Source organism: Lynx canadensis, chromosome D3, assembly GCF_007474595.2.
Source record: "Lynx canadensis isolate LIC74 chromosome D3, mLynCan4.pri.v2, whole genome shotgun sequence".
In the NCBI taxonomy this organism is placed as follows: domain Eukaryota; kingdom Metazoa; phylum Chordata; class Mammalia; order Carnivora; family Felidae; genus Lynx; species Lynx canadensis.
Window position 1 is genome coordinate 13765866 of NC_044314.2, and position 27622 is coordinate 13793487.

The window sequence follows — 27622 nt, forward strand, 5'->3', positions numbered from 1 at the left end:
CTGCCAAACACCCTGTAAAGTGCACAGAAACACCTCCCTCCCCTGCCCACCAACTATCAAGAATTATCTGGCTCAAAACGTCAACAGTACCGAAGTTGAGAACCACTGCTTTAAAAATGACTATTTACAAATTATAACCATGTATTTTGGGGTTTATAACAGAAGTAAAACATGACAACAGCACAAAGACCAGGAGAAGGGAAATGGAAGCACACACTGAAAGGTTCTTATATGTGAAGTATTACAGTTTACCTTCAAATAAGAAGTTAAAGGTTTTACTACAAACACTAAACAAAATGGAATCATAAATAGTCCAAAAGAATGAAGAGAGATAAAGAAGAACAGAAGAGACAAACAGAAAACAATGAACAAATGATAAAGATCATTTAAAATGATCTGTAAAACTGATACGATTTAACCGTATCAATTTCATTAAATATAAAAGTGGTCTAAACACTATCCCAAAAGAAAGTCAGACTGGATTTAAAAAAAAGCAAGATCTAACTGAATTTTATAAAAAGACAAATAGGTTAAAAAGGTAAAAGACCTACTATGCTAACACCAATCAAAAGAAAGCTGGAGTAGTTACATTAATATCAAAGTATAATTCAGAACAAAGATTACAGAAATAGTCATTTCATAATGAAAAGGATCAGTGCCTTCATCACAAAGCTATGACATTTCAAATGTTTATGCACTTAATACAACTTTGAAATGCATGAAGCAAAACTGATAAAACTAGGAGACACAGACAAGCCCATAATTAGGGTCTCTCAGCCATTGACAGAACAAGTAGATAATCAGTATGGAGATTCAAGACCTCAACAACAGTGTCGACCAACTGGACCTAACGGACACCCTACCCCAACAACAGCAGAATACTCATTTTTTCAAATGCAGAGAATATTTACCAGTGTAGACCATATTCTAGGCCACTAACATGTCCCAATAAATTTAAAGGATTCAAGTCATTCAAAGTGCATTCTCGGGGCACCTGGGTGGCTCAGTAGGTTAAGCATCTGACTTTGGCTCAGGTCATGATCTCACAGTCCGTGAGTTCAAGCCCTGCGTCGGGCTCTGTTCTGATAGCTTGGAGCCTGGAGCCTGCCTCAGATTCTGTGTCTCCCTCTCTCTCTGTGCTCCTCCCCCGCTTATGCTCTGTCTCTCTCACTCTCAAAAATGAATAAATATTAAAACAACAACAACAACAACAACAAAGCAAAGTGCATTCTTCAATCACATTGGAGAATTGCTTAGAAGCAAATTTACAGCTCTAAATGCTTATATTAGATGTTCTAAGCTCAAATCAATGACCTAAGCTTCCATGTTAAGAAATTAGAAAAGTGAGAGCAAAACAAAAAGAAGATAAAAACAAGAAGTCAATGAACTAGAACACAAAAGCAATAGAGACAAATCAATGAAGCCAAAATCTGTTTTTTTTTTGAGAATATCAATAAAATTAATAAATCTTAAACCAAACTGATATATAAAAGGACAAATTACCAATATCAGGAGGAGAGAGCGAGTGCCATTACTACAGATCCTACAGATTTTAAAGGATAATATTAACAAGTTTATGACAATAAATTTGAAACCTAGATGAAAGAGATAAATTCCTCAAGAGACACAAATTACCAAAGTACATTCGTGAAGAAATAGATAATCCCATAGCAAAGAAACAGAATGTGTAGTTAAAAACCAAAGAAAATTCCAAGCACAGATGGCTTTTATTGGTAAATTCTACCAAACATTTAAGGAAGAAATACTAATTCCGTACAAACTGTTCAAGAAAACTAAAGGAGAAGAAACACTCCTCAATTCATTCTATGAGGCCAGCATTACCTGACACCAAAGTCAAAGACATCACAAGAAAACTACATGCTAATTAATATCCATCATGAATATAGACATGAGCAACAAATTACCAGAAAATTGAATCCAGCAGCATATAAAAAGGGTAATATGTCATGACCAAGTAGAATTTATCCTGGGAATGCAACGCTGATTCAACATTCAAAAATCAATGTAACTTACCATATCAACAGATGAAGGAACAAAAATATGATAATCTCAACTGAATGCGGGAAAAGCCCATGACAAAATCTGATACCCATTATAAAAACTCTTAGCAAACTATGATTAGAAGAGAATTTTCTTAACTTGATAAAGGGTGTTTGCAGGAATACATTCAGCTCTATTTAATGTGAAAGAATACATTCTCACCAAAATGGATGGATGATAAACACATGGAAAGATGATTAATATCATTAGTCATCATGAAAGGCAAAATTAAACCACAACGAGATATCACTGTTAGAATGGCCGACACTGCCACCACCACCTGATACCAGGAAGCACCGGTGAGGATGTGCAACTAGAATTCTCACACATTGCAGCTGGGAATACAAAAGGGTACAGCCATTATCAAAAGGAATTGGGCAGTCTTACAAAATTAAATATATAATCCTACTTGTAGGTATTTACACAAGAGAAAACATAACGTTCACACAAAAACCTATATGGAACTCTTTCTAGCATTTATACTTGTATTTGCTAAAAACCTGAGATATCCTAAATCTGTTTCAAATGGTGAATAAACTATGAATAAAAGGAGCATGGGGCATCACAGATGAATGAATATAAAATGCATTATGCTAGGTGAAAGAAACTAGACCGAGGGGGCTGTATTCTCTGTAATTCCATCTATACAACATTCTAGGAAAGACAAAACCAAGGCAACAAAAACAGGTCAAGAGGTGCCAAGGGCTGGGGTGAGCAGAAGGATGACAACACAGGGGCACAGGAGAATTCTGGGTGTGATGGACCGGCCCTGTACCCTGACTGTGGTGGTTACATAACGACGTTCATCAGCACCTGCAGAGCTATGCTCCTACCAGGGTGAAGTTTATTGAATATAGGTAACTTCCTACTCTCCAGATAATAACAAACATTTAAGCACCTGATACGAATGATGGCTAGACAGAGATCTGAACCTGAAAAGATAATCCCAGCTCTCAAGGAGTTAGGAGATGAATAGCAGTAATAACCATTATCCTTAAGCATAGCTCACACTTAAATAGGGTTTACCATATGGCAGACGTTGTTCCAAGTACTTCACACATGTGTGACCCGGGATCCTTACAATAACCCTATGAGTACAGGTAGGATTTAAAAAAATTTTTTTTAAATGTTTGTTTATTTTTGAGAGAGACAGAGACAGAATGCGAGTGGGTTAGGGGCAGAGAGAGAGGGAGACACAGGATCCAAAGCAGGCTCCAGGCTCTGAGCTGTCGGCACAGAGCCTGACGCGGGGCTTGAATTCACAAGCTGTGAGATCATGACCTGAGCTGAAGTCGGACGCTCAACTGACTGAGCCACCCAGGTGCCCTGGACAGGTAGGATTTCTAGTGCCACTTGATAGTTGAGGAAATTTAGCCGAAGAGGGTTGCATAACTGGCCAAGGTCACACAGCAGAAAAGTAGGAAGCCCAGGTTCAAAGCCAGGTAGCCTGGCTCTTAGCACTTTGTAATCCTTGCCTCCATTTGTTAATAAGTCATCCTAAGTAATATGGCTATTTGAAGCAAAGTAAAATTTAATACTCATTAATTCCATCTTCCTTCTGTAAGCTCCCCTTGCTACTCAGAATGGGGGTGCATACAAAAATCTTTCAAAAATAGAGTAGTGATTCTTTTCTACTGAGGTTTCCTGTTTGTTCTTTAGTCTGAGAAAGAATCTAAATTACCCAGTTGTAGCTCCTGCTTGGGTTTCCCCAAAGGATCTGAAATGACCTGATAGGGAGGCAACACTGCACCCCTTGGGGAGGGAGAAAAGAGGACAGACATCTGAGATTGGGAGGCAGGGACAGCTCCTCTCCTTCCTTCAAGATGGCAAGCAGCGAGCTCCTTGTTTACACGACCACTTTATCTTTTTTTTTTTTTTTTTAAGTTTGAGAGACAGTGTGCGCATGTATGCACACACATGTGGAGGAGGGGCAGAGAGGGAGAGTGTTAGAGAGAGAATCCAAGCAGGCTCCCCAGGGCCAGTGCAGAGCCTGACACAGGGCTCAAACACAGGAAACCGTGAAATCATGACCTGAGCTGAAATCAAGAGTCGGACATTTAACCGACTGAGCCACCCTGGTACCCCTACATGACCTCTTTACAATTAGAAAACAAAAACAAAAACAAAAACAAAAGGCTTGAGAGACTTCTGGCAAAACCAAAGGGTAAAAGAGCAAGGGCAAATGAAGGGAGGACCAGGGGTGACAAGGACTTCTGAGGTGCCGGTAACATTGTATTTTTTAATCTAGATGGTGGTCTGCAGATGTATTCACTTGAGGACCATTCCCAGAGTTGTATGCTTATTCACTTTTCTGCACCTATGTTATACTTCAATATAACAACATATTTAAAAGTAACACGGAAGGGGGAATTATGCAGGGAAAAAAACCCTAGTTGGTTCCTTTCTTCATTATAACATATGAGTAGATAGTTTTAATATCCAGAGATGTTTCAAAACCAATCTTTGGTTTCACACAGCGGTCTAGAATTAGAACACCTGATTATAACCAAGACATAAGGTCTTCTAAGTTAAAAAGATCTCCAGAAAGGAACTCTGGGTGCTTTAAAAGAATATACTAATTTCTCCTCCAAATACAACGATAATACAGTGCAAAATACACAGAACGAATACGACAACCAAAGCTCGGGCACAACCTTTATCGGGCAAATGGAACAGAGGCGTCGAGATGGGGACTCTGGACCGCACAAAGCCAGGGCACACCCTTAGGGAAAGATGAAAGGATCAATGTGTCAGATCCAGAACTTGAATTGATTCTACTTTCTATCTCAAAAAAGAAGAAAGCAGTCCGCATGGCAACCACAATTGTACCTTTTATTTTCCATGAAAGGTATTCAGCTAGTCAGTGGTTCCCATTCCTGGATGCACATTAAAATCACCTGGGGGAGATTTTAAAACATTCTGAAATACTGGGCTTGATTGAAGATTATTTTTTTTAAAGTTCCTTACCTGATTCTGATGTGAACCCAGGGTTGAATACTAATTTAGGTAGTACTGAATCGTGTTCCACTTGGTTCTTTCCCTGTTCCCAATATTTTGTGTTCTGATACCTTAGCTAATTATGACTATTCTAATTTATAGGATTGTTTCCTTTTCTGGTACTAATTATTAATACCTCTTCATAAAAAGCAAGCAAGCCTGAAGAGCTTGATTACAATTCTCAGGAAAATCAATATTTGCATGTAGGACAAGGAAGGAAAAGAAACTGAGACGGACAAATCCCGGTGGCCAGACCAGCAGGTGATGTCACAGGGAAGGAACATGAAACTCCTTCCAGGATAATTTAGATCGTAAAAACTAGCTTCTTAGAACCCTGACTAATCAATACCGGAAGTGACTGAGTACGGACAATCAAGGCTACTTCTCCTTTAATACTAGCCCCTGTTTTGCTTGGCAAACAGGCTTCAGAGAAAGATAAAGAGGCTTTTCAAAAGGGCAGGGATGCATTTCAATACTCACGTCTTCTCCAAACACTGGAGTCTCACACAGACATGATGTGTCAGTTACGCCGTATCCTAGCAACATCTCACAAAGAGAAGAGTATGTGATGCCAAGCAAGGCTTAACCTAGTGTTCCAATGTAAGTCATGAGGTGGCCTCGCTTTGGGGAATCCTGTTCAAGTAAACGTTACCCGAGGAAAGTGTGTGCTAGCACCGGGCATCTTCCCCCCTAAAGAAAGGAGGTGGGGGGCGGTGGTTCTCACTCCGGAGTTTCACCCACTTGTTTTTCACTCCTGAAGCTTCGGTGTAGCCGTGGCTCCACACAGCTGGGGCTCCGGATCCATCTCCTGCTGAAGGCTGATCAATCTTGAAACAGCGGATGTTACTAAGGAGAAGAGGAAGAGACGGGAATCGTTAGAATCAAATAATGTGTGAACTGCTCCCTTTGTCTGCTAAGCGCCAGGTACTTATCGCTCCTGTGTTTAACGGGTCTGAAATCTCTTACCGGCCAGATGAACTAGCTACTCAACAAAGCGAAAGCAAAGGAGCGTTATAAAGACAGAGACTGAAAACTCGTTTTCGTCAGCGTCCTAGGGTGGTTGTTAGAGACCTTCACACTTCGCCCTAGATGGCGGCTGTCTCCCAGGAGCGAGAAGGACCCCTCTCAACCTCGGCGTGAGAAAAGAAAACGTTACGTTGGGTGTGTTCTTACAACATGAACACCAGATTTGAAAAGTATGAAATCTAAGCCACAGTTATACTGTTTTTGAATGCTGTGAGCAAATTCTGCAACATTCCTCCTCAAATCCAGTTTCTGCCCATCTCGCCCCTTCAGAGGTTTCACAAATACTGAGGACTTGCCATCCCCGAAGCTTCCGGTTCTTTCCTCCTCGCACGGCCATTCATGCTAAGACTAATAACCATAAAATTATGAAAGGGGTATTTCAACAAATCACACATGAACTATGTGGATTTAAACTGGGAGAGAAGTCATCTCACTTGTCACAACTGGCCCAACAGGACCCAAGACTGAAATACTAAAAGCGTAAACTCTTGAATGGGGTTTTTAAAGTCCACCCTACTAGAAAGCATTCTGTGCCCCCAAACAGGAAATTCTGCAGATGTGAAATAGGTTTTTAAAAAGGCTGGCTACCACATGGTGAACTTAATCCCACTTATAAGTTGCTACTAGTTTTCTCCCTCTACTACTTAAGAGAAAAATCATGTGTGTCGTCTCTTAACACACTTTTGTCATGACCCCAAGAATTTATCTGTTGGCATTCATTAACTCCAAAATACAACCCTTCAACTTTAAGAAGGAAATCTATATCTAATTGCATTCACTTTGATTTTAGAAATAGCTGGTGGCGGTTTCTTTGAAATTTAAAAATATTTCGTGAAAGAAAAGTTTCTACTCTCAATTGGCAGCAAACATTCGCTCTTCCCTTTATCCTCAAAAGCCAAAAAAGCACCAACAGAAAATCCTGAAATGAGATTAATACCTTATTTTACAGCACGGCTATTTATCCTCTTTTCAGAAGTTGTCATTCCTACCAAGAAAAGAGGGGCATTGAATGAGTCTGCCGTTATCTGCTGTTCATGGGACCCTGCGAGCAGATTTCATCCATGCACAACGGTAAGCACATGCAAAGGGTTTCTTTTTTTTTTTTTTAATTTCTTTTTTTCAACGTTTATTTATTTTTGGGACAGAGAGAGACAGAGCATGAACGGGGGAGGGGCAGAGAGAGAGGGAGACACAGAATCGGAAACAGGCTCCAGGCTCCGAGCCATCAGCCCAGAGCCCGACGCGGGGCTCGAACTCCCGGACCGCGAGATCGTGACCTGGCTGAAGTCGGACGCTCAACCGACTGCGCCACCCAGGCGCCCCGCAAAGGGTTTCTTAATAAGGCATAACTAAGGGTTTCACTGCATCTCTGCTGCCTTTCTGAACCCCAGAGAAAAACTGAAGGCTCATTTCTAAAGACAGTTATGCTTTTTATTATAGAACACAGAGCCTTCAAAGAAATAATGCCACTTCCCGGCCTGAGTATGCTATTTTTTTCCCCTAGCCTGAGTATGAACAGAAAAAAAAAACAATCCTTGAACTACCCCCCGCCCCCCAAACGCTTCCCAGGGAAGCAGGGGTTTCTCGTTCTCTGCCCAGCTGATACAGTGTGGCTGAGCAGCTGTCCGAAACAACCTGAACGCTGACTCTTGCACATCTTCCGAGGAGTCTGAGAGAACATGCGAGCCGGAGCTCAGTCACAGTCACGCAGAAGCGTCAGCCTGTGCCCTTACCCTGTCTCACACAGAATAAACAGGCCATCCCTCCAACAGCACAAGAAATACAGTAGATACGGAAGCTCTTCCAAGTTATTAAGAAGCCACAGCCTCCCAGCTGTGAAACAGAAGGCATCATTTTTACATAAAAGTGTTATGTGGGCCCCTGGGTGGCTCAGGCGATTAAGTGTCCCACTCTTGATTTCAGCTCACGTCATGATCTCACAGTTCCTGGGGTGGAGCCCGTGTTAGGCTCTGCGCTGACAGCAGGGAGCCTGCTTGGGGTTTTCTCTCTCTCTGCCCCTCCACCCCCCCCATGAGAACTCTCTCTCGAAATAATTCTTTAAAAGAAAAACTGTGATTTCATTGTTCCTTTTTAAAATTTTTAAAATTTATTTTTTGTAGCTTATTTGAGAGTGAGCGAGCACGAGTGAGGAAGGGGCAGAGGGAGAGAGAGAGAATCCCAAGCAGACTCTGAGCTCTCAGCGCAAGGCCTGATGTGGGGCTTGATCCCACGAACTGCGAGGTCATGACCTAAGAAGCCGAAATGGAGTCTGACAACCGAGTCACCCAGGAGCCCATGTCTTTTTTTTTTTTTAAATCTTAGAACACACATCTGATGCTTTGTAGTAGCTCAGGCCAGTCTAGTAACATGTCCATTGCAGAGACTTTAACAAATAGATTTTTCTTACGGATAATAGTGGGGTAATCATAAATATGTGGTTTTGCATCTTTTTTCTAATTGCGTCATGAACATTTTCCCATGTCACGTTATATTCATCCTAAATATAATTAGATTGATGATCACCTCTGTGCCTAAAATGAATACCACATTTCTGATTATTTTTTAGAACGAATTTTGCCATAGAAAACCTTGATCTAAGTATATGAAGATTTTTAAAGGCTTGATACACAGAGTCCATAGCTTTTAAGAAAAGTTATGTTCAATTTACAGTACTCCAGCAGCACCAATTTGAGGGGGGAAGTATTAATATTTCCTTGATATACTAGTAAGTTTGAACATGACATTTTCATGCAACTATCTGTACTTCTTTCGTGAAATGTTAACCTCCTTCACTTATTTGCTGTTCGAGTACTTTTCTTATAAGAACATTTTCTAACAAGAATATTAATGCTTGTATTTTTCCTGTTTTTTTTTTTTTTTTTTTGCCACTGTTTCTTCTTAGTTTGTCATTTGCCTTTTAGATTTACTCTTGGTTTTTTTTTCTGGAAAGAGATTTCAAACTTTTGTGTATACAAAGTATTTTTAAATACTTAGAAATATCAAAACCATGGGGCGCCTGGGTGGCGCAGTCGGTTAAGCGTCCGACTTCAGCCAGGTCACGATCTCGCGGTCCGTGAGTTCGAGCCCCGCGTCGGGCTCTGGGCTGATGGCTCAGAGCCTGGAGCCTGTTTCCGGTTCTGTGTCTCCCTCTCTCTCTGCCCCTCCCCCATTCATGCTCTGTCTCTCTCTGTCCCAAAAATAAATAAACGTTGAAAAAAAAAAAAAAATTTTTTTAAAAAAAAAAAGAAATATCAAAACCAATTATATATATTGATTTCTACTTTTGCGATCCCACCCTCCCACCCCCACCTCCCACTTTTGGACAGAAAAAGATGTTTTCTGGCTTGTGAATCTATTCATGTGATTTTTTTCTTACTTTTAGAAATTATTTCATTTTATAGAGTTCTTTAATTTAGCTTTAATTTATTTTGGTGTGTAATACAAATTCAACTTAATTTTGATATAATTGTTTTATACAAAATTTCATATATTTATAAAAATACTCAAAAGCTAGCTGCGTTAAGATGAAAATACATTTTGATAATCCAGGTACTCTTAGTTCTAGAAGTCTCTTAGGACTTCCTCCTCATCATATGGAGGAGAAAGCTGAGGTCTGGACAGACTCAAGGATTTGGGCCAAGGCTCCACTAACTGAGAAAAAGTACAGAGCGCCTAGACCCCCTGCAGCTCTCCTAGGACACTCTGCTTAGGCAGTATTCCTCAATTATAGATTGAAATCAATTAAGTACCTGAAACAAACAGGCACTAACTAGGCCAATTCCATCCAGGAATCGCCTCGAGCGATATTCAGATTTTAGCTGGCAGTAAACACCTAGGATAATATTAATGACTGCTCTTTTAAAATTCTCCTCCTTTTCAGTTTTGTTCTAAGACAACGGAAGAGGACTTTTAGCAGGAGACAGCACAACAGGGCTTAAGCATAGAAGGCAAACACAATGACTAACGTGTGTCAGTGTCCAAGACTTAAGCTGGCTGCAAGAAAATTCAGAAAAGTTTAAAGGTAATGATGACCATCCATAATCCTATCATCCAGAGAATAACACTATTTTAACATTTTTATATCCTTGCAGGCATTTTCTAGGTGTACACATGCACACAAATTTATTTTGGAAAAAGTGGGAACATACCATACAAATATTTTGTAAATATTCTTCTCATTGAGCTTCATACGTAGGGATCTTTAACTCTACATCATTTTAAGTGTATTATTTTGAGAGAAGAGAGGGTGCACATGCATGCATGGATGGGGGAGGGGCAGAGAGGGGAGACACAGAATCTGAAGGGAGCTCCAGGCTCTGAGGTGTCAGCAGTCTGACGTGGGGCTCGAACCCATGAAGCGTGAGATCATGACCTGAGCCAAAATCAAGAGTCAGACGCTCAACTGACTGAGCCACCCAGGGACCCCTACAGCATTGTTTTTAATGGCTATATAATATTCAATTATGAAGCACAATTCTCTTGACAGACATTTAGAGTTGTGTGAGAAGAAATTTTTAAAGACGGTTTTTTTCTAATGAGGTTTCCTCCTTTAATGTTTCACCCAGTGAACTTCAACCTGCAATTCTTTATCGACATCAAGAATGACACCGTATCAATAAATTCTTTCCCCAAACACGGTAACTTAGCAGGATCTAACTATCCCACACTCCCAGTTTTGTTTAAACCATCTGGATTTTACCAGATTGTTAGTTTTTCCCACATCATGCATCTCTTTCAATCCTTTCCTAACATTTGCATTAAGCATCACACCATATCCTTAGTAACTGAGATGTAAGTTTATGTCTTAGTTATTCATGGCTCTCCTCCGCGTTTTTCTTTATATCCACACCTCCCCCCCCCCCCCCCCCCCCACTTTGTATTCATTATTCTCATTCTCTTTTTGCCTGGATACTTCCTCAAAGACTTTCTGAAAGGACACTTGAGTACCCAACTATTTGAAATTGTTTTTGGCCCTTCATTCTGATGAACTATGGCCTCACAAATCGCTCCAAATGTGTGTAGATACAGCTAAGAAGCCACCGGGCACTTCATACCGTTTAATGTTTTCACTAAGTTACAAATCGCATCGTCCGTGAACGTGGACAGGGCTGCAGGGCATCACGAAATACTTACTTCAGCAATTCCAGGGTTTTGTGATCAAGGGCAAGTCGGGGGTTTCCAGTCAGGTCTAGTTCTTGTAGTTTTGGAGGCAGGTTTTCTGGTAACGTGACTTCGCTTAGCTCATTACAGCTCAGGTCCACGCACTGAAACAAGAAGGGGAAACAGGAAGTGATGGCCTGGACAGGTGGTTCAGGTGGCTCTATGCTCCTACCCGTTGCCTGAGAATCAGTCTGCCATTCACTAGACTATGCTGGCCAAGTGCAGAAAAATAAGATTGTCTGCTACCCTCCCATAAACATTTAAAACAGATTCTGCTGTCTGCAGTTAAAATGTTCACTTTCTTTGGTTAACACAGAAAACCCGTGTTCTTTATTCTCCCCCTCGTTATCTTTTTAAGTTTACCTCTACATGTAAAACAACAAGCATTAGCTGAAAATCCCAAGGATAGTTTTTCCGATGGCTCACAAAATCTCCACACCTGTTATGGCCATAAGGGGTACAGTCAACATCGAAATGGAACTTCGAAGGGGCTTCCTTAAATCAAAATACCTGCAAGATGAGGAAGGCAGGGACGCCTTCAAAATGAGAAGATAATTCAAAAGAAGCTCAATAAGAAACTGGTAAAAGACTAGCTGTTGGGCCTGCCTGCCGCCTGCAAGGAAAAAGGCAGGAGTCAAATAAGGATCCCACCCTCCAGGCATCCAGCACCTAGATCTTCCACCAGCTCCTGCCTAAAACCACTCGAAAACAACGACAAAAAGGGTCAGCATGTTGATTAGGACAAAACTTGTGTCATCTGCGAATGGGGACAGTACCTCCTTTCTCACAAAACCGGGGTAAGCCCTACAAGAGGTGCTGCGTTTGTGTTCTGAGAGCAGGGAACCGGAGGAGAAGGTGGCTCACCATCTACAAGAGGCAAAAGGAGTAACTGGCAATTTTTCCGGATAAAAGAACATGTAATCCACTATTTGGCAGAAAGGGGTAGGAAGAATTCAATTATCCGGCTTGAGGCTGCACCTTCTTATGATTTCAGAAAATGCCTCAAGAGCCTGTTAAAAATCTTAAGATGGTTTGAAAGGCAAATTGTATCCAAGAATTTCAGAATCTTTAAAGCAGACAAAATCATCTTTTTTGGAAAAAATTTTAACTTAAATCTGTTATGGATTGGGGAGGGACAGAGACCGAATGAACACCTATATTTCTGGAGAAAAATATTCTCAACTGACTTCAAATAATGCAATGTTTCCACACAAATTGTTTTATATCCTTGCTCTCAAGCAGTAGCAATGATATAAAATTATACTGTAATTTTAATTACTTTGTATTATGAGAGTGTTGTAACCACTTTATAAAAAGTTGGACAAGTGGAAAAGCTTAGAAAACTTGCCTTTATATGTAGCGCCCTAACATAACCAGTGTTAGTATCCAATTTTTCTTATTAATATAAACAAAAAATTTTAAAAAACATAAATGTAGATACAATTTCATCACTTATTCCATATCTGGACTCCTAGCACCTTTAATGGCAGAAGACATATATTCATTGAGCCTAAACATCAATAGGGAGGTGGTCATCTTTTTGTTTTGTTTTTCTGTTTATAAATAATGGTTGCATCAATAGTCAACTGGACTGTAATGAAAAACCGCTAATACTGAGAATACTAAAGACGGGCTGTTCCATCAGGGTAGTCCGTGTACATCAGCACAGAGAAGGCAAATGCTGCCAGTGCGATGTGCTGGGCAGTGATGAAACACAAGCTTCAGGACTGGCCGGTGTGCGTAACTTAGAACGGGTGGTTGACAGAAACAAAAACACGGTCAGAGCATGAACTATGGGGAAAGACTGTAGACATCTCAGAACATTATGGAATTTTATGAAATTGATAGGCATCGTTTTCTAATTTCACCTAATGATTTAAACACTCATAGCTCTGCTGGTGTAAAATTGCTCGTTCTTTAAATTACCAAATTATAAAATGAGTTCAGTAGGGTGTTTATTTATGAAGACAATGTTGGCGTTGTCTTTATAAATAATCCTCTTAGAAGTGGTGCTTACCACCATCACGTCCCTCTGTCTCTCCCCCCTGCCCCTCCCCCCAAGGCCCTTAATTCACTGCAGCCAGTTCCTGTGCCCTGTCCCACAGTGTTGTCGCCTCTACAGGGAGGTCTGGGACCGCGGGGGTCCTGACTTTGCTCTTGTCTCATCTCCCTCCGGCCCACTCCCCACAGGGCTGTCAGGGGGACTGTGATGTGCTTAATCCCATCTGATCACACTCGGGCTTGTCTTTCAGTCGCTCCCTACTGCCTTCCAATCTGCCACCAGACTCCTCAGCATGTCAAATAAGGCCCTTCATCTCCACCTTTCAGCACCTGCTTCCCTGCACTCTATATTCAGCGGTGTCACAGTTAATTCCAGTTCCCGCGTGTGTCATGTTCTCACTTGTGCTCTGCACATACTGCTGTGACCGGGACTCTTCAGGCTTTCCTCGCCCCTTACCTGGCACAATCTGCCTCATTCTTGTCAGTCTCAACTCAACGTCAATTCCACTAGGACCCCTCGTTCAAAGTTTCCGCTTATTTATTCCTCCCATTAGACTACGAGCTCCTAGAGAACAGGGCCGGTGGCTTCTCCCCCATGTCCTTAGTGCAGCACAAAGAACAGATGCCCACAAATGCCTGGGAATTAGTAGACAATTATTTGTTGAACAAAGAAATGAACGAGTCTTCCGAGAAGATCCTCCAGTAATTCAATCCGCTAGGATGGAAACGGAGATACGCGTGCTGAGATTAAGTTCAGTCTGGAGTAAATAGCATAATGGCAGATAAGGAGAGAAATACCCTTTCATAGTTCTATACATTGGAGGAGGTTTGATCATGAAAATTACAGGGTGTTGGTTCCCAGCGCTGACCTACTGGCATTAACATAAACAGTCAGTGCTCTACTTACAAGCTCTATTCCTTATTCTTTTAATAGTCTTCAACAAACACTTGTTGACTGAGTGGTTGTAATGGCTACCACTAGGAAAACAGAAAATTTGGGGGTGAGACTGGAGAAAAAAAATAGTACTTGCGTATTCCATGACGTTTAATGTATGTTTCTCTATTGTTTAATGCATTAAAATTTTCTCGAAAATACATTATTAAATAGAATGTTAAATCAGTCTACAAAGTTACCTTTCCCTCTTTCAGGCCTATTTTAGGACATAGCTTACAAAAACTACTTGGCTATAATACAAAATTCTGGTAAGAATACTCAAAACAGAATTATCCAACCCTTGGAAAAAGTGAGATAACTCATAGTTGGAGGAACTCAAGATTTAGAGGGAAAGGGCCGCTAATACGTTTAGCTAAGAGCACAGGAAAATAATCAGTTCATCTTAAAGAGAACTGATCTGACATTTAAGTATAATTATCACCAAAGCTCTGATATCTTTATTATGTTTTCCTCACAAAACCTTACCAAAGACACGGGCGTATCACTTTTCACAGCAGCTTATTACCTATTATCCCCCCAGGAATCGCCTGGACTGCCCGGAAACAGCAGAGTCACCTGCTAACCCTGAGCGATTCTGCAACCGCTTGCTTCAGTCTTCAGACCACAGCCAGGCCACCAGCGCAGCCACGCGGCCCTCCAGTGCGCAAAGGGGCACTCCCAGTCACCTTTGCACTCCCGTGCCCTCACGGCGGGAAAAGCTGCTGATGTAATTATTTCTGTAATTGTTCAGAAATGTATATTGTTTAAACCGCCCCACCTTTTAGGGAGTTGCAGAAGACCTTTCATCTTTTATGAAGCCTTCCCTCTCTGTATTTACATACACTGTGATTTTCCTCCCAACAGGTTCACTAATTTTCATTACGAATTCCTAAGAAGCAAATAAATGCAAGTGTTCATCCAAAAGAGCCTTGATTTAGCACCTACCTGGTGGCAGACAATAAGCCAGACGTCAGAGATCTACAGAGACGGCATCACAGTCCCCACCCTGGGGAATTCCCAGGCCAGAGTGGGAAGTGATTCTCCCTCCGGCTGCGAATCAGTAATAGGTACAAGTGTGCACGGGTGTGACAGGTTAAGGCTTCCGAGAGGGCCTTCCGGGAGGGGATTTTTGTGAAGAATCGAAGATAACGAGGCAGAGAAAACAGGAGGGCATCCAGGGAGAGAGAATAGCACACGGCTTACCAGGACACGACCCACGAGTGACTGGCGTGGCCGGGGATGGCGGAGAGGCAGGCAGGGACCAGATGGTAAGCTAGAGACTGTGTCTCAGGTAGAAGTGGTCTCTACTACCTCCCTCTCTTTCAGTTAGGAGACACAGCCTTTTAGCTTAATAGTAAAATAAATATACACGTGTATTATTTCTCACTGTGTAACTTGTAGCCAGATTCTCTTGCAACACTTAAACTATATTTATTCCTGATGTTGTATAGACTAAGTGGTCATTACTGTAGGACGTTCATATATCTAAGTGAACTTGTTAACTAAATGAGCCAGTCAGAACCTGTCAAAGATACTCAGACTCCAAACCCAAAGCTGGAGTTCTATTTTTCTATATAGGGGCGCCTGGGTGGCTCAGTCGGTTGAGTGTCTGACTTCGGCTCAGGTCATGATCTCGTGGTTTGTGAGTTCAAGCCCCGCGTCGGGCTCTGTGCGGACAGCTCAGAGCCTGGAGCCTGCTTCAGATTCTGTGTCTCCCCCTCTCTCTGCCCCTTCCCTGCTCACGCTCTGTGTCTCTCTCTCTCTCTCTCTCTCTCTCAATAGAGAGACAAATGTGAAACAAATGTGAAAAAAAAAGTAAAATTATTTTTCTATATAAGATTGTATCTGTAATTATTCAGAAATGTATATTGTTTAAACCTCTGCACCTTTTAAGGAGTTGCAAGAGAAGACCTTTAATCTTGTATAAGTCTTCCTTCTCTATATTTACATATACCGTGATTTTTCTCAACTGGATTTTAGATTTAGAACACCTTTATTGGCAATAATTTGATAAAAATGACAATCAGGGTAAAAATTTCTTTTAAAAAATCCTCATTCCACCAAATAGTATTCCATTTCCCCAAACATGAATTCCCTTAAACACTGAAACTAAATTATTTGCAAACTTTGGCTTTAAGAAAATGCATCCTTTAGGGGCACCTGGGTGGCTCAGTCGGTTGAGCGTCTGACTTCGGCTCAGGTCATGATCTTGCGGTGAGTCTGAGCCCCACACTGGGCTCGCTGCTATCAGTGCAGAGCCCGCTTCAGATCCTCTGTCTCCCTTTCTCTGCCCTTCTTCGACTTGCGCTCTCCCCCAAAAATAAATTAAAAAAAAAAAAAGAAAGAAAGAAAATGCATTCTTTATATAAACTGAGCAATTCCTTTCTATCACTACTTCTTAAAATTGGTTGTGTGTGCCTTTGGAAGGATGCAGTGGTAGGTATATCACAAAGTTACAGGGCACCTGGCCCATGCTTCTGTGGGCTTCAGTTTTACTCAAAGATTATGGACAGAAAGGGCCTTTATGTTTACACGAAAACTAACAGAAATGGTAAAAAGTAGAATGCAAAATGAGGGTGTGATTTTAGATTGCAGAGGAGACTTGAGAGAAATTTGCTTGTGATTTCAGGCCACACCCCAGACTTCTGGGCCTATCAGCTCACTTCTCTTCAGCCTTAGGGGCAGAAGACTTTGAAGAACATGACGGTGACCACGTCACTGCCTACTTCCTGAGGACTCAGCCACGCGCGCTCCTTTCGTTCATCTGCATGTATCCATGCCCCACCGCATACGATGCACGCGGCGTTTGGTGGAAAGGACATGGCTCTGAAGTTAAAAGGATCTGCCGAAATAACTGTTTCAACTAGAGTTTAAAAACCATCAAACAAACTAGTCTGACTTAATTCGTTACTCCAATTTTGAAAGAGCATATGCAGTCCTGGCTTCCTGCTGTTCTGTCACGAGTGAGGCAGGGAGAAGAGTGGCACGAACGGCCACCCGTGGTCTATAGACGCTGCGTCATTCCTTTCCTTTGCCCTTGTCAGGAGCCCTGCCCCACACAGAAATGGACACAAGATTCCTGGCACGTCAGAAGATCCCCTACATAATTATTACTGACCCAGATTCTAGAACCCTAGTGACGACTGCTCCCAGTTTCTGGTTTTTAGATACACAGGACAAATGCCTCCATGACCTTTAAAGTCTTCGAGGTCAGCTACTCTACCCGGCTGACACCGAACTGGTCCCTGATCTGTCTTCATTTGCATTATCCTACTTTCCGAAGAATTAATCCCTTTTCTTTCATCCATTTGACCCAACAGTTCCCCATGTTCTTTGTGTCTTTATCACAGAACCGGTTCTCTCTCTCTCTCTCTCTCTCTCTCTCTCTCTCTCTCACCTCACCTTACAAACAACAGCAAACAGAGTTTGATTCCAAGGGATATTCAGCTTCCTGTAATCAGTGTTCTCAAGAGTGTAGCATATTAAAGATACTTCATGCTGCATTTCCCCGTGAAAAGAACACAGATCCTAGAGATGAGTTCACTCAACTTATCCAAGTAGCTTATTACTGCAGAGTACAGCATGGAAATAATCTGCAGAAAATTTCAAACATTTTAAAAGACACTGTTCGCCCAGTAATTAAAATCAAGATGCCACAGGAACATGTCAAATTTAAAAAAGAAATCGTTGACATGGTGTTTACACTACAAATTTCACTCACCATATGTATCACCTGTTTGTTTTATCTACTCAAACCACACTGCAAAAAGGGTTAGAATAAATCAACAACTGGAGGTTACTCAACTAAGAGCTTGGGGAACTGAGTGCTGTATTCATGGTCACTTTTGCTTTTTGGATTCATCAGCCACCAGTAGCCCAAGTGCAGACTTCGGCCTAGGACTAAGCAAGCAGAGGCTGGCTTATGTGGTGACTCTGGGATCATGTTTTCCTGTCTAGCCCACGGAGAGCTGATCTACATCCAGACAAAGCCTGTCTATTTTAGAACCAGAATAGAACACAACCTACTCCAGGAATACAGGACTGGAGGTAGGGAAGACTAATTTGAAAGAGATAAACAAAGGGGAAGACAATAAAACCAAGGAACAAAAGTGCTCTGGCACTGGGTCCACGTGGGCTCACTGGAAAATTCTGAAAGGATACTTTTTCCTACTACCAACTTATATGACCTTCCTGCCCAAGTACAGAAATTGATGCTGGAGGATGAGCAGATGTCACTGAATGTACCAACATGAGAAGAGGCCAGACCTAAATTTTATCCAAGATTAGAGGAGGGTGCATACAGCCTGTTTTAGGGGTACAAGAATAGTGGCTTAGTTCCTCAAGTTGAAAAAAAATATATTTTAGCATATATATTTTAGTAGGGGAACTTATTTACCCTTTTAAGTAGTAATTGGCTTTGAAGCTTCAGTAACAAAGCTGTGAATAAGCACTTTCCTTTAACGTCTTACAAGATGAGACTGTATGGAGAGAACAAGCTAGTTAAATATACCAGGGCCTGTCCCTCTTTAAATCATGTTACCTGCTCAGGTTTTATAACTGCAAGGATCTTAATTTATGATACACTTTATAATTATGGCACTTTACTTTCAAGAAGCAATAGGAATATAATCTAGGGTTATTAACTCAACAATGAAATTTTAGTATAGGCCGAGTGTTTCAACTGAGGATAAAAATTATCTCTTTTACATTAAAAACATGCTAATTTAGAGCGCAGTTCGCGGTGAAGAGGCGCACAGGTGTTTTATCACTTGAGATGCAGCAACTCTTTTTACCAAGAATTTTCTGGGTTTAAATGTGTGTACCTGCTTACACAGGTATTTAAAATATTCTCATGTGAGACAATGACATTTCAGCTCGAGTTCTAAAACAACAGATCTACTACTTTTTCGACACTAGCTGCCCAGGGCTGCAAAACGGATACTTCTATACATAAAGGATGCGAGATGGTGCCCACCGCCACTCCCATCCCAGAGCAAACCCCGACAACAAAACCTCTATCTGCTGGTAATGGAAGCGCTGCGTGGTAAAGACCGGATGTTGTTAACATACGGAGAACGCTAAGATATAGTAGCCGGGATAAAAAGAAAAATCAAAGAACAAAAGAAAGAAAACCATTAAAAAAGCAATACCAGAAGTAAAACCTTTAAAGGAGCGATAAAGTCAAACACAGAGCGAAGGCAACAGGGGAAGGCGTTAAACAGATTTACAAGGCACCGACCGACTTTAGAATCCAGGAAGGCAAGCAAGGGTCTTGGAGAGGATTCGGTTTCACAGAAGAAGAGTCAGATTTTGCAAAATCTAGTTAAAGCCTGAGAAGTTTAAATGTCTATCTGTATCTGTACTTTAAACCAGATACTTGGGGGAAAAAAAAAAGCCTAATCTACAATTTCGAGTAAGAAAACACTACAAGACAGGTGCAGAAAGTAAGACCAGCAAATGGGAGGTTGTTCTTGCGACTCTTCCCTTCTCGAGCTGGTGCCCCACCGGGCACGGTGCACAGAGACCAGTTTAATAGGTCCCTGTCCTAGCACAGCCCCCGTGTCCAGTAATGGGCAGGACAGGAGCCCTGGGAAGCTTAGCTGTCAACCTCGTGCCAGTGCTGGAGGCAAAGAAGTATTTGTTTACGTAACAAATTTCCAGATTTTGATGGTCATCAGCCAGAATAGCTGCTGCATATAATCACAGCTGAACCACATCAGGAGTGTATTAATTATAGCTAACATTACAGAGTTCTTCCTGTGTGCCACTCCTATTCCAAATGTTCACACGGAGTATTTCACTCATCCTCACAGCAATACTGTAAAGGAAGGACTAGTCTTCCCTCGGTTTACATATGAGGAAATGAAGCAGTTAAGGAACTTTTAGCTGGAATAAAATTCCAGGTCTGTTTCCTTTCAGAGCCCTGCCTCTTCACCCTTGTGAAAGGTACTATATGGAAAGCAGAAGTAAACTATGTCTGTGAGCTTACAACCAATGTTCTAAAATGCCAGTGATGTATGAAGTGATAGTGTGCTCTAGGTAAAATACATCACGGCCCAAAGCATGCACATACTTAGAAAATGACTTGTATATACCTCAACCATGTAAATGGATAAAAACCACTGTAGTGAAAGATTACGCATGCTACTTAAAGTGTCTTCAGTGGGGCGCCTGGGTGGCTCGGTCGGTTGAGCGTCTGACTTCAGCTCAGGTCATGGTCTCACGGTTCATGAGTTCGAGCTCCACGTCAGGCTCTGTGCTGAGAGCTCAGAGCCCAGAGCCTGCTTCGGATTCTGTGTCTCCCTCTCTCTCTCCGCCTCTCCCCTGCTTTCTGTCTCTCTCTCTCAAAAATAAACAAAGTGTCTTCAAACGTCTACATAATTTCTTAAATCTGATACATAAAGATCACAACAGCAAGTGCCTGGAGGGTGGCCAAGAAAGATGACTTCGGTTCCTTTTTAGGAGATTAAAATGTGCTCCAAGTCTATAACCACGGAGTTATTTCTTACTAAGCACAAAACTGACGATCAGAAACGCTAAGATACAAATGAAAAAGCACATGATATGTAAATAACTTCTTACTTTTGCACCAAAAATCATGAACAAGAAGTTGTTACGCGGCTTTCATTCTGGCAGGCTGGTTTCATCCTATGATCTACCCTGAGGCAGAAGTCACGAACTGCATACTGTTTCTGCCGCCAATTTACGGTCTTCATGGACACAAATCCCTTTGCTTTTCAGCACCTCACATCAGATGGGAATAACAGCTCTTCTGCGAGTTTCATTAAATTGAAATGAATGTTTGGGGATGGGAACGATGCTGGATCTATCAAGGGAATTAGTACTAACTGGGTGCTGTGCTGGTGGATACGATTTAATCGTGTGAGTCTGGGGGAGGAGCACGCAGTTTGTTAACTTTCTCAAACTGCTGTCAGGCATTTGAGCGACCTACTCTTTGAGCCTCATAACCACCCTGGAAATAAGGAGGACAAGTATCGTTAGATGGGAAAGAGTTAGGTGACTATATGGTTAGCCTCAATTCACACAGCTAGTTATGGACAGAGCCCAGAGTATCACTTTCCCAACTCCTGATCCTGTGTTTTTTATTTATCGCTGTTGGTTTTTCCCTCTGCTGACAAGGCAGCGTAGCCCAGTGGTTGGAAAAGATGGGGCAACGTCAACCGAGAGTCTTCAATCCAACAAAGGTGCAGACATCCTGAACTGATGAATTAGAGAAAGCAATTCTCTCCTGTGACCTGCATCTTGGAGGCTACGGAGTCAGACCACATACCTTGATTTCTGGGAGCTGCATCACTTCAGGAAAGACTTCAATGCAATTAGAATGTGCAATCACGGTGTGCATACGCCTGCAATTCATGACAGTGGTCGGGATGGCTTTCAGTTTATTCCCACTGACATCAATTTCTTCAAGTTCCTCCAGTTTTGCCATTTTACTAAAGAAAGGAAAATCCAAGGGGGAGCAGGTCGTAAAATAATCACAAGGCAATTAAAAAATAATAATACATAACAAGAATAAAAAGGGAATTTACTATGAACCTAAAGATTCTTTAAAGATTCACTGTATAATATAACTGTGTGTTAACTATACTGGAATTAAAAAATAAAAGATTCACTTGTAATCATCATTTTAACAAACAAGACCCGGGCGCCTGGGTGGCTCGGTCAGTTAAATGTCTCCATCTTGATTTTGGCTCAAGTCACGATCTCATGGTTGTGAGATCAGGCCCCGTGTCAGGCTCTGCACTGACAGCACGGAGCCTGCTTGGGATTCTCTCTCCCTGTCTCTCTGCCCCTCCCCTGCTTGTTCTCTCTTTCTCCCTAAAAAAATAAAAAATAAAAAAATCTTAAGACCATTTTCACTACTGGTTTTGAGTATCAAAGTAGTTTAACACCTCCTTTCCTAGTATAAAACAAAAACTATTAGCTTCAACTGTTCAAATTAGCAAAAAAAGAAAAATGGATGTCTCTTTCCTCTTAAAACTCTGTGTGTGAATTAAGTTATCCTGGCAACAATCGCTTTGCTATGTAGCTTAGTCTCAACGCCAATAAAAATCCTACTCAAGTGGGTAAGTTAGCATTAATCCACTGGAAGTGCTTTAAAAAAAGCTCAGTTTGAGGGGCACATGGGTGGCTCAGTGGGTTAAGCATCTGACTTCAGCTCAGGTCATGGTCTCACAGTTCATGAGTTCAAGCCCCACATCGGGCTCTGTGCTGACAGCCCAGAGCCTGGAACTTGCTTCAGATTCTGTGTCTCCCTCTCTCTCTGCACCTTCCCTGCTCACAGTCTGTGTCTCCCTGTCTCTCAACAATAAATGTTAAAAAAAAAAAAAAAAAAAAAAAGCTCAGTTTGAGAGAAAGACTTGTCTTTGTATTGGCTCTGAAAGGTCAGGGGAGGCAGCGTAGCCCAGGGCGTTTGCTCATATGAAGACATGCTTTCCCCAAAACCCCACTCCCCAGATTCCTGTGACATCATTTGTGATGACAAGATGGTGGGAGTACCATCTGGACCATCTCTGGACCTGGCAGGGCCCAAATTCAAACCGTGCCCAAAAGAAATTCCTTTCACCTCCTGTTAAATATCTGCCAAGGAGGACTCTTGCTAACCTTACTTTAATAACACATCCTAATATATTGAACACTTTTGTTTAAGAATGTCTTTTATTGTGGTGGCGTCCAAGTCCTGATTTCAGCTCAGGTCATGATCTTGCAGTTTGTGAGCTCAAGCCCCATGCTGGGCTCTGTGCTAACACAGCAGAGCCCATTGGGATTCTCTCTCTCCTATCTCTCTGCCCTTCCCTCTGTCTCGAAATAAATGAACATTAAAAAAAAAAAACAAAAAAAAAAACACAACGGTTAAAAGAATGTCTTTTATTGTTCAGTCTTAATCTATAGTTGATCTTAGTAATATTAACCAATAATTACAGTAACCAAATAAAGAAAATTTGTTAGGGTTTCTTGCCTTTTCTGCAAATGTGGAGGGAAAAAACCATGCACCTCTATAATCCTGTAACAGCATCTACCACTCCTCTGACCCTTTCTCTACTATTGGTGATGCTGGGCTCCAAAAACTGCAGGATTTCCAGTAAGTATAACTCAAACTTTGAATCATGTAGTTTACAATTGTTGGTATCTCCTCTGTTTGTTATGGTTTCATTTGTCATAATAAGCCTTCAAAAAAAATTTAGCAAGAAATCCTTTTATTTACTTTTCCTTCTGTCATCTCTCAAATATAAAATTTATCTTATTTATCTTGAAAATTAATATATTCCAAAGATACAGTAAGAACTAAGTTTTCATTTTATGACATCAGGTCTTTTAATATCCGGAACAGGAATCAGGATATGCTACAAACAACACTGTGTACACAGACTGTGAAGGGATTGAGCTCCGACTGCCTGAATTTGTGAGACTATTACTTGAATATGCTGTTATCATATTTGGAAAGAAATATGGAGAAATCCATGAGTAATGGGGCATGGAAAATGACCAAAAGTATAGAAATCGGGCCCAAGAAAGAACTTAAACAAGTTTCCATTCCTCCACTTACAAAGAAGGTGACCAATGGACTAGACCATTGGAGCCTGTTCTTTAGTTTGGGAAACCATTTATGGAGTGTCTGCCCCAGACCAGACCGCATATATACACGGGACTGAAGGTGACAAATCACAGTCCTGACTCTTGAGGAACTTGGGGTCTTTAGGGGGCACCTGTGCTATATCACAGTCCATAGGGAGACAGAAATTGTAGCAAAATGCATTTTTATGAGGTACATAAAAAATTCTCTGTATGTAGGGTGATTACAACTGGCATGGGTCACTGGAGGCTGCTATCAAAATCTGAGTTAGTGGTAGTTTCTCCTTCAGGGCTTATTTGCCTCTCAAATAGGATGAGGAGTCCTTTCAGAGATATTATTGTTAGGTGATTGGCATGTTTTCTTCCAAAAATATCATCTCCTCATTCCACAGTAAAATACTATGTACACAGTAAAAGTACATGGAAGTAAAAAAAAAAAAAAAAAAAGTACACAGAAGTAAAGTACATAGAAGAAAAAAGAAGGTTTAATCATTAATATCAAACGAGAGGAAACAATACAGAAATAAATATGTACAAGAACAACAAAAAAACCCCAGAGCAATGCTTTAAGTCCATGCATATTTGGCCTTCATCACTTAGTGAGGTTTCGATAGGCTCGTAGCCTTGAGGGCGGCAGAGGGAAGCCGTGCCACTATTTCTTGCTCTGCCCGGTGCTCAGCTGGAGCTAGCGGAATACCAGAAGGGGCTAGCGGTCGCCTCTGTGCTGGGCGTGTGTGTGTTCCAGGTCCTAACTTGTGAGATGGACAAACGCCAGTGACACGCACGTGGAGTATTTCCTTCGTGGCAGGCTGGGTGTGTAGATTCACCCCAAGTTAGACACCGTGCCACTGCCCCCCCAAATTACAAGTTCAGATTACAACAGAATTAAAAATGGAATATTCTGAGAGCCAGAAGTTATTTGTAATATGACATGGTGTCTCTGGTCGCATAGACAGGCCACCGCGGCTTTTTATACCACAGCACAAATACAAAGACCGGTAGCTAGTTAAGAACCGTCAGGTTCCTGGTTTACGTTCCAATTCCCACACACCGTATGAGGCTAATTAAACAGAATAATAATTTGGTTAAAAAGAACCAAAAGAAAAAACATGCCCACGAAATAACAATACCTTATTTCAAAATCCTAAGAATGCCATAGTGACTGGGTCCGTGGATACATTCACAGGAGAAAAGCGAACACACTTCCCTTTAGGGAAATGTTAATCACAGCTGACATGAAAGACAACTGTGAACTCAGGAGGGACCAGCTTTACTTTATCTGGGAAATAAACACTTTAGCTTTTGCCTTTCCACCTGTGAACCCACTTTCGGAAATGCACTGGAGAACACTTTGTGACCTTCGGTTACCTTGCTGGAAAACTCTGAAGTCGGTTATAGGCCACGTGAAGGACCTTTAGGTGGGGGTGTCCTGTCAACAAGGGCACACATCTATCTGTGAGGCTGTTATTTGTCAAATACAACTCCTGCAGGGTGCTGCTCGTCTCTTCCGACGGAGTGGCTGGTGGAAGGGTTTCCAGTTTGTTGGCAGACGCGTTCAGGAATCTCAGGCTACAAGGACAAAATGCAACAAAATCCCACTGATAAGCCAGAGCTCTGGTCCAGAATCCGCGACACATCTGGAAATCTTCTGACTGATAGCTGGCGTGTTCTAAACTGGGTTTAGAAGCAGGCATTTAAAAACAAACCCTGGCTTCCCTCGCCTGCATATGGATACGTGACCCCACGCTCTGTGACGAACACAGTAACTATCTATACGTGCTAGACACAGAAAGGTAAAAATCAATGTCTACGGAAGCACCAAGGTGAGAGGAGGGCATTCATTCTACAGCTGGTAGGGAGTGGAAGGGAAGGTGGCATGGGAAAGTTAATATTCTGTCTTCAGGAAGAGAAAAACAATTGCCTACTTTTAAATAAAAGAGCCCTTAGGGTAACAGGACAATCAGACATGAGGTCACAATACAACTAAATCACACGGTGAGTGTGATGCCCAAACCGCGTTTTGCAGACGCGTGTTCGCGACTGCGGCGTGTGCTCCATCCACTCTCAAGCTGTAGCCCCCGCAACATGGCGAGTGTTCAGCCCGTCGGACTCTCCCCTGTGGTTACCAAGGTCAAAGCTGCCTTGCCTCCCCACCTGGAAAAGCCTGTTAATGAACCACCTTTCTCTTGTTTCAAAACCACCTAGGTTTGAAACTTTCGGCATCCAATTCAGGACTATTCTGCCATATGTTAAGAAAAAAGAAGAAAATCTTCCTTAAAAAAAAAAGAATATGCAATATGAGGTATAGCAGTTTTTAATCCTGGATAAAAAGAAGGCTTTGTATTCAGGAGTCATCCCCAGGACTGTCATGCCAAGCTGTCAATCCACTAATACTCCCCAATCTTGCAACCCCCCCCCCACATACTTATACACACTGGCCAACTCCACTACTTGTCTAAGGAAAAGCAGTATCCCCAAAATAGAACATTTTCCATTAAAGAAACACGTATTCAGTTGACATTTAAAAAAAAAAAAAAAAGGGAAGCTAGAAAGGGCTGTACAGACCATAAATAGTCATGGGAAATTATAGTCGTGTGTGCCACACGGAAGAAAATAAAGGCCATTCATGCAGTTTCTGAAACTAGTTTTGAACTAGGAAGGAAACCAATTTCAGCACCATAGTTCTTTAAAGTATTTTTACGAGTCTGTTTCGTTAGGTCCCATTTATACCACCTGACTTAAATACCCTGTTAAGAATTTCTTCAGGATAGAAGTAGAAAAAATAAAAATGCATTGCCCTAAAATATCATGGACTGGGGTTGGGGGGGTTAAATTATATGACAATCTCATTAAAATATAACTCTCTAGGGAATATATCAGTTATGGACACAAGGGAAGAGAGAATTCATGAATGTTCACCTGTCTTCAGGCCAGAAAAAAGAGGGAACACTGTTGGGAAAGGAAAAAAGACAGACTAGTGAATGCTCACCTAGAAGGCTGTCAGAGGGGCTTTGAAACCCCTCCCACCATGTGAATGAGGAGGAGACGGTGATTTCCAAAAAGATTCGTCCTCTCATCTTGTTGAAATTTGCTGCAGTGAAGGAGCCAAATACTCTTTTATGGGAAAGTAAGGGGGAAAAAACCCCTTACATCCTACCCCTCCAGGAAATGAAACTAAGTTAAAACGACATGGGCTGGTTCCAAAGGATTTGATTTGAACTGAAAGGGCCTGGTTGAATCACCTTGTTAGCTAACGGCCAGAGAGCAGACAATCGGGCTAAAAAGTTTTTGATTAAATGGTCTTGGGAAAACTCAATTCAATACCCATCCTGTTACAAAAATTCCTAAAGCACTGAGTTTCGCCTCAAGTCAAGATGATGTGATAACCTCAAGCTCCTTCCCTTGTAGCTTTTGTGATCACTGTAGAAAACACGGTCTCGTGTGGCGAGAAAGGTTTCATCCCTATGATCCTCATTACCAGGCAACCCTCTTCTGCTAAAGAGAGAAAAGGCAGTAACATAGGACTGCCTTCCATTCACTTGTAAGGTGCTATGCTGAGGCCACAGCTCTTTCCTATTTTCTATTGCATTTGATGCTCCCATCAGCCCAGAGATGGCTCTCATATTTCACAGAAGACAGAAACTCAAGCTGAGAAAAGTCAAATTACTTGGCAATTGTTAAAAAGTAATTAATGGCAGAGCCAGAAATAAAACCCAGACCTCATTAATCTTCAGAGTCCGCAATTCCCTGACACGTCTCTCCAAATGTTAAAAAACAGTACTAATAACACATTTTCTGAGGACATTTTCATAGGCCCTCCTCGTGAAAAATGCTGGAGGTCGAGCAGGA

At 41.7% G+C, this 27622-nt stretch overlaps 1 protein-coding gene across 1 annotated transcript in view; it reads right to left on the reverse strand.

The window, feature by feature from the left end:
- The window catches only part of PHLPP1 (PH domain and leucine rich repeat protein phosphatase 1), a 215108-nt gene that overhangs the window by 7173 nt on the left and 180313 nt on the right, over positions 1-27622 (reverse strand). Inside the window, exons 11-14 of the mRNA XM_030336622.1 lie at positions 25142-25342; positions 21471-21633; positions 11218-11348; positions 5800-5904 (exon numbers count right to left, since the gene is read on the reverse strand). Coding sequence (XP_030192482.1) covers positions 5800-5904; positions 11218-11348; positions 21471-21633; positions 25142-25342 — 600 coding nt within the window. The remainder of the gene's footprint in view (positions 1-5799; positions 5905-11217; positions 11349-21470; positions 21634-25141; positions 25343-27622) is intronic.